Source organism: Drosophila simulans, chromosome 3R (assembly GCF_016746395.2).
Source record: "Drosophila simulans strain w501 chromosome 3R, Prin_Dsim_3.1, whole genome shotgun sequence".
Lineage (NCBI taxonomy): Eukaryota > Metazoa > Arthropoda > Insecta > Diptera > Drosophilidae > Drosophila > Drosophila simulans.
The window spans coordinates 27,350,310-27,357,173 of record NC_052523.2 but is presented as its reverse complement, the minus strand read 5'-3'; the positions used below and the strand labels follow the sequence as shown (position 1 = coordinate 27,357,173).

At 47.3% G+C, this 6,864-nt stretch overlaps 2 protein-coding genes across 2 annotated transcripts; both read right to left on the bottom strand.

The window, feature by feature from the left end:
• Positions 1–370: 370 nt before the first annotated feature.
• On the bottom strand, positions 371–4,163 carry LOC6730328 (sodium channel protein Nach). The gene is made up of 8 exons (XM_039295425.2): positions 3,215–4,163; positions 2,785–2,988; positions 2,404–2,721; positions 2,217–2,330; positions 2,010–2,136; positions 1,742–1,946; positions 1,489–1,660; positions 371–1,162 (listed from the first exon to the last, which is right to left on the bottom strand). Exons 1-8 carry the CDS (start codon positions 3,469–3,471, stop codon positions 703–705), a joined length of 1,857 nt encoding a protein of 618 aa, XP_039151359.1. The 5' UTR covers positions 3,472–4,163; the 3' UTR covers positions 371–702.
• A 1,151-nt stretch (positions 4,164–5,314) lies between these two features.
• Positions 5,315–6,527, bottom strand: LOC6730327 (carbonic anhydrase 2). The gene is made up of 5 exons (XM_016177892.3): positions 6,408–6,527; positions 6,200–6,351; positions 6,053–6,143; positions 5,581–5,994; positions 5,315–5,525 (listed from the first exon to the last, which is right to left on the bottom strand). Exons 1-5 carry the CDS (start codon positions 6,466–6,468, stop codon positions 5,335–5,337), a joined length of 909 nt encoding a protein of 302 aa, XP_016037090.1. The 5' UTR covers positions 6,469–6,527; the 3' UTR covers positions 5,315–5,334.
• Positions 6,528–6,864: the final 337 nt, after the last annotated feature.

Here is a 6,864-nt window from a genome sequence, read left to right as displayed (position 1 = left end):
CTCCTTGAGCTGGCAATAAATTACTCCGCCAGATAAAAGTAATTCGAGGAGAATAATTGAAATTGTAATTGTCGCAAACGATGGAGTGGCCTCCGCAGACTTTATACCCAATTGTGCACCATTGATTTCGACCAGCTGCGACCGAAGTTTGTTTGTTTCTGGGTGTTCCCTTTTTTCTGCCAACTCTGCATACGACAAAATAAAAGATAATGTTGATGGTAAGTGCTGCACAGAAAGAAATTATATTGCAAAGTTTCTGGATTACATCACTTGACTGAATGAAATTGGTGTCAAAAAGTATGCAGTAACTTTGCTCCTCTAAAGGAATCCAAGGATCTTTCAATAAGAATGTTAAATACTTTTAGACACCCTTCGATGTGAAAACAAATGTTTTTGGTGTAGTATATTCTTCTTCTGAACTCCGGAATCTGCGGCCCATAACTGGTCGAGTGACCCCTGTCCCATTCGGGCAACTGGCCAGCCGGGAAATGTGGCAACTGGCCGGCAACCGGCGCTAATGTCACCGTCTGGGCCTTTTTGGCAACCTCGCCAATTGGCAATCGTACGTGAGTTCTGTTTGTTTTTATGCGACAATGGCAATGCAAAGTAAGTGCACTCGAGTTGCTTGGAAGGTACACATGAGGTCCGAAGGATGTGCATAAAAATCAGTGGGCTTTAAAGTTAACGATGCATCGCGCTCAATTACGGCAGTATAAACAACTTCATCGGCCGCTCCGCTTCCGGTTCTGGTTCCGCTACCTGCGCATTCCGGATTTGGACGTGGATGTGGGCGAGCTCGGCCCGCAGCTCCGCGCGGCATGCCTGCCATAATTGTTTGGCTAGAAAAAACAACAGCTCGCAGATGCCAATCAGCGAGAAACCGGCTATAATGCCGCAGATGTTGCCAATTGTACCTGGCACGGGAACACACATAAATGGTGGGTGAGATGCGGAGATGCCAAAACGAGCATACTCACTGAAGGTCTCGTACCAGGCGCACTTAATAATCTGGCGAAAGTATTGAATGTGCGTTTCGGCAAAATAAATACGCACCACGGCCAGCTCGGCGGGGGCGGATGAGCTGTGGACTGGGCCCTTTCCGGATCCGGAACTCGATGCTGGGCCGTAACTGTTATTGGCACGCGGTCCGGGATTGCTTCGCCTGCAATATGGAAATCTTTTACGACGGCAAGGAGTCAGGCAAGCCTGTCAGTGCTGGCAGAATATTAAAGACTATAAGTAATATTTAAAATTTTCAAAATAATGGTATTGGAATCATGGTGGATACACACTAGTCCAAACAAATAGGATATGCTTTAAGTTCAACTTTAAAGTGGCATCACTGCAGCTCTCAATTGGAGAGGAGTATGGGCCACCAACTGGCTCCATATGGAAATTGAAAAGAAAGCCTGGCATGGCAAATGAGTCGGAGGCACAACGGAGTCGCAATTTGCACCGCAGCGAATCCGCTTTGGCCAGTGGACTTACGCAGGACCCTTGATCTGGCTGGGAGTGGGCAGGCCCAGTGTCATGGCTCCCCGGACACTATAGCGCGTCTCCGTGCAGGAGGCCAGGCAGAGCGGGCAGTAGAGGGCGTCCTGCAGCTCGTGCTCCAGACCCGTCACGTTCTCGCGACTGGTGATGACGTTCAACCACTTGACTGGACGGTGGATGCGGGAGAAGGCGGGAGGAGGGAGACATTTATTCAATGAATTCGCGATTAACTCCACTTAAAACCCACACTCGTAGCGCTTGAGACAAGCCAGGTGCTGCAGAGTGCAGTAGATCCTCTTCTCGCTCCCATCGATGTATCTGTGCGGCAGGTGGAACGGAACGCACTCGCACAGGCTGACCACACTCTGCGCCCTGCAGGCCGAGATGCACTTGCTGAAGGTATAATGACGGGCGAAGATCCACGGCATCTCGTTCTCAAACAGACACTTGCGCTGGATTTAAGCAAAAGGTTGTCCCAAAGAACAGCAAATGCATTAATTATACTGTGCGCTTACCACCGACGAGCTCATACTGCGCGCCTCGGGCAGAGTCTCGAAAATCTTAGCCCTCACCGGCAACAAGGTGTTAAAGCCGGTCTCGGCCACCCGTTCGGCCACTCCGCCGGAGTAGGGGTCCGGATAGCTGTGGGGCTCGTAAATGGAGATCTAAGAACTGTAAGTAGAGAGAAGGGGACATAACCCAATATACAACCCACCATAAACCCATTGTGGCCATTAATCTTGTAAAAGTTGTCACTGGGGTCTGTTTTCAGAGTCAAAACCAATCCCATGTCGGGTCCGAAGTAGCGCTGCCTAAAGTCCCTTTTATTTACATATCTGTTAAGCGAAGTGTTTGTGCAAATTATTAGACGGTGGTCCCTCGAGCCGAATTAGTTACTCCTGCGCTCACCTTCCATCGTAGTTGAATGTGCAGCAGAAGCCATGACTGGTCAGGGTCGTCTCAAACTTATCCATGCAGTCGAACAGACGACCGGCGATTCTGCAGCTCACAAACATATCACTGCAGTTCGGGGTGAGGGCACTCATGCGATTCCTTGTGTTAAAGAAGAGCTCTTCTTTAGCCGTATCAAATTTGTCCAGGAAACTCTGAAAGCGAAGAGCATTGTCTATGTCCATCAGATCCGAGGGATCGTAGTACATGTACATAAAGGCCTTCAGTTGGTCGTAGAAATGGCTGGCATTGCGCTGCTTGGGATCTTTGCCACTTCTGCGAAGAATATAGAGTCATTTAAGGTCATCTTTGGTCATATGGATTCTGGGTTAGACCCACAGATTGTGGGCATATTGCCAGGCCGCACGTTGGGAGATGCGGTTCAAGCTGCACACCGATATGGCTGGGAACTCCACCTTCCAAATCGGATACATCGGATGGTACATGGTTGTCACCAAGGCCTCCTGCTCCTTGGTGTAGGTGCCCCAGAGGAATGCAATTAGCACGGTCAGAGCGGTTATGTGGAAAACGAACCAAAAGAAACTGCGGGTGCACAGAAAAAAGATGTGGTGAATAATTTAACTTATATGAAGCTGAAATATTTCAAATATTTAAGAAGATAGAAATATTTTTTGTTCATATTATGGGGAATGTGCTTAAAGCCCGAATGAAATCAAAACTTTTCTGTCTGTGTGGCCAGCGGATTCGGGTAATGGCTAATGCTAATTGAAAAAGGCCATCGACCATCCGGATGTGGCTGACCACCTACCGCTCCTGGATCCGCCGACCCGACTCCACTAATTTGCTGTAACAATGGAACGACAGGTTCTGCAGCAAATCCTTTAAAGCTGCGGCAAATGACAATTTTCGCGTATCCTCCGCGGAAGTTCCAGGTAAGTGGTTGGGTGCCAGAGTGCGGATGGGTGGGTATCGTGCTACCCTTCCGGGATTGGGTATCCACCAGGCAGCTCGGCCCACCGCCAAGCGAAAGGGCTTCTGATCCAAGGACTCCATTGCAACTGGCATTGTGCTTGCGAGTACGGGCCGATTTTAATGAAAATTTCGCAGTCATGTCGTGCGTGTTGTTGTAATTAGGCCTGGTGCTCCAACTTATTGCCAACAAATTAACTGCGACATGGCACGTGGTGTTCGCTGGGGGCAGAACCAGGAGGGCCTGCTCTCGATTCGTCTTGGCAATTTCCCTTAATTGTCAACAATTTAAAACGAAATTAGTTAAATGTGCGTTAAATGTCAGCCAGCGGAAACATCATCATCATCAGCAACAGCAGTAGCAAGTTGCGTCCTTGTTTCTTGCCCCCCAAAAAAAAGCATGTTCCCCTCCTCCTTCGGATTATGAGCTGCTTAGGCAAACGAAGGACAATTTCCGGTGGTGGGCATAGAAATACAGATTCCTACGAAATACTCAAGATTAAGTAGAGACAAATTACTGGAAATATTTAATTAGAGATGAAGCTGACCTCTAGTCCTCTGAAATACTTGATCTAAACCGCTGCTTTAAAGAGAGATAAACTTGTGGCTTGCACGGAGAAATTCTGCCTATATTAGCTGAAATGGCGAAGAGGACCTGGCAATCCGTGGATACAGCCTGCATGGAAATGCGATTGTTGGAACATATTGACACGGACGGAAATGGCACATTTTCGCCTGGAAAAGGGGGGCTTTCGGTGGAGCGACAAAGGATTGTGCGACAAATTGCTCCCCAGGTGAGTGTGGGACCAAATTAATCTGCAAATAAGCAGTCGAGACGGGGGAGGGGGTGAACGGAGGAGGCAGTCGGCCAAGATAAACGCACAAAGCGCAGAAAATCTGGGAACGCGGTTGGGGGGTTATTCTTCTCTCTTTTTGAGCCGGCAAACGGAAACGGAAATGAAAAATGTGAAAAATGCAATGCGCAGCGAGTCGCGAAAAACGACAGTCAAAAGCGAGAAAGAGGGTGCAGTGAAAATTGCAAATGCAAATTGTCTAGGGTGCGTATGTGGGTATGCGTGTCTGGTGCACACTGCGTATGAGTAACATCGATGCTGACTTGTCCTTTATCTCGGCCTCAACCTCCCCGCGTCCCCTCCCCGCCGATTCCGGTGCCAATAGTTGCCATATCTCTTCCACAAAAAAATACGTATATATGGCGCAGTAAATCTGTCATATCCAGACAAAAGCTCAAGCCAAGCGAATTCTTCCTCCGCCACCCACTTCCGCAACGGATGTTTCGCTCCGAGCAGGGACTTCCTCCGAAAAGGACCCCTGCTAAATTGATTCTCAATATTTGCCTTAGATTTCCTGTCTGGATATTTGCGTACAATTATAAAAATCGTGTGTGTCTTACTGATTGAATAATTAAATAGGTGAGTTTTAAAAGGCACCCTTACGATTCTCCGTGCAAATGGAGTAAATATTTTTGACAAATTAAGATCACTTAAGAACTGGAGTGTCATAAAAGCTAGTAACCATACTCTCCAAAACGATCCCTATTTTAGCTGCGAGTTAAGCATTTTGACCAAAACACAACCAAACAAATCAATGTATAGCATAATTTTAGGCGGAAGATACTCTGTTATGTGCTGAATGCTATGAAACCTATTTGGCGCCTTTCATTACTCACAAAACTTTTTTTGTTAATAGGAAATGAAAAGTTATGTGAATCCTGACCTTCGATAACAAGCTTTTAGCAACAAATGAGTTATTTTCAAAACGAACACCAGTTCCAAGCACCGGAACTCAAGTGAAATTGCTAAAACTTGTTTTTAAGTAAACTGATTCCTTAGTAAGATATAAATTTGCTAATTAAATGTCGTAATTTCAAAAATGAATGGGTGATAAATATGAAATTTAATAAGTCAAGATACGAGTTGCTTAATTACGTGAATAATTTTATTGAATGGTTCGGTAATAGACATCTCTGCTATTGGTGTCCTGAATGCTGCGATAATTATTGATGAGGGGCCTCTGTCGTGAGTCCCTGAGGTTCCAGAGTTTTGTGATCTGGCGACGCGGATAGTCCAGAACGTCGGGAAAAACGGTCCAGGTGACCGCTTCGGCACAATCCGGTGTGGTCAGAGATCCTAATGAGAACCTTCAATGAGTACCAAGGATCTTTATGTGGTTACCCCAACTCACCATTGTACGTGAAGAACTCTCCAGTCACAATATTACCCAGCAACTGGCCCACGGTCAGTCGGCCGGTTATCGTGGCATTGGAGTTGTACTGCACGATTCTCGGCAGCTGGTTGAAGATCTTGTTGAGTCCGTAGTGCTGGGAGGTCTGCCGATCCACCGCCCTGAACATAACCCCCAGAACGGCCAGGCCATCGGGATGCATGGTTGCCTCGCCCATCGTCTCATATATGGTGTTCTTATGAACGATGTGCATCTCCACGTCGTAGCGCTGGAATTCGATGGCGTGCTCCGATCCCTTGGCCTCCCGCGATCCCCAATGGAAGTGGACGCTCTGGGCCTCGAAGTTCCCGGGCAGGAGACTGCCGTTAATGGAGGGCCGCTGGCCACCTCGAGTTTGCGGTATCACCATGTTGGCTATCCAAATGTTAAATTAGTTTACAAGCATGTGTGTTATTTGATAGCTTCCTCCCACCTGTGTGTCCATTATTGGTAATCACCAAGGGGGTTTGCAATGGCTGATCATAGTTGTTGAAACGCAGGCGGGGAATGGCCACAATTTTGGACTATTTGGATAGAAAGTTAGCAACTCTTTAAAATAGATCACCCGCTGGAAACTTACATCTTCAAAAATCAAATCTATGGGTGACTGGTTCTCCCCACTTTGGCACGTTCCCGTCCAGTCATCGCCCTGCTCATCGTAGTTGTACTCGCCTGCTGCCTTCTCATCCGCCAGATCCTGCCTGATAGCAGTTAGATAGGCCTCCGGTATCTCTGCACATTTATTTCATCGATTATATTGGGCTAGAACTAAGGGCCTGCAAACTCACCTATATAGGCGAAAGTGCATCCGCAAATGGCTAGAAGCCAGCAAAAACCGACAGCAAACATTGTAGGGCTAAGAACTTTTTGTGTGAGTACTTTCAGATCCGTTCGCCTTGGAGATTCCAGTCAGACTGTGAGCTTCTGGGTTTCAAACAGGACCATTTATACCAGCAAGTGCAGGGAAAACTGCCATAACTTCTAAATGGGTGTGCACAAGGGGCTGATAAGCGCAATCGGCTTAGCCAGCCTATGGGCGCAATTTACATCCAAATTGCAAATGAGTTTACAGCTTTGCGGTTGCCAAACCAGCTTCATAATTGACTTTGACTGTGGCCAAGACACTGAGCCCGTAACTAATGAATCCTCTCCTCTTCGCTACCTCACACATTCGCTCTACGTGGCAGATAGATCGAAGAATCCCTGATTGCTCTGAATCAGAATTAAATAGTGCAAGGAGGCGGA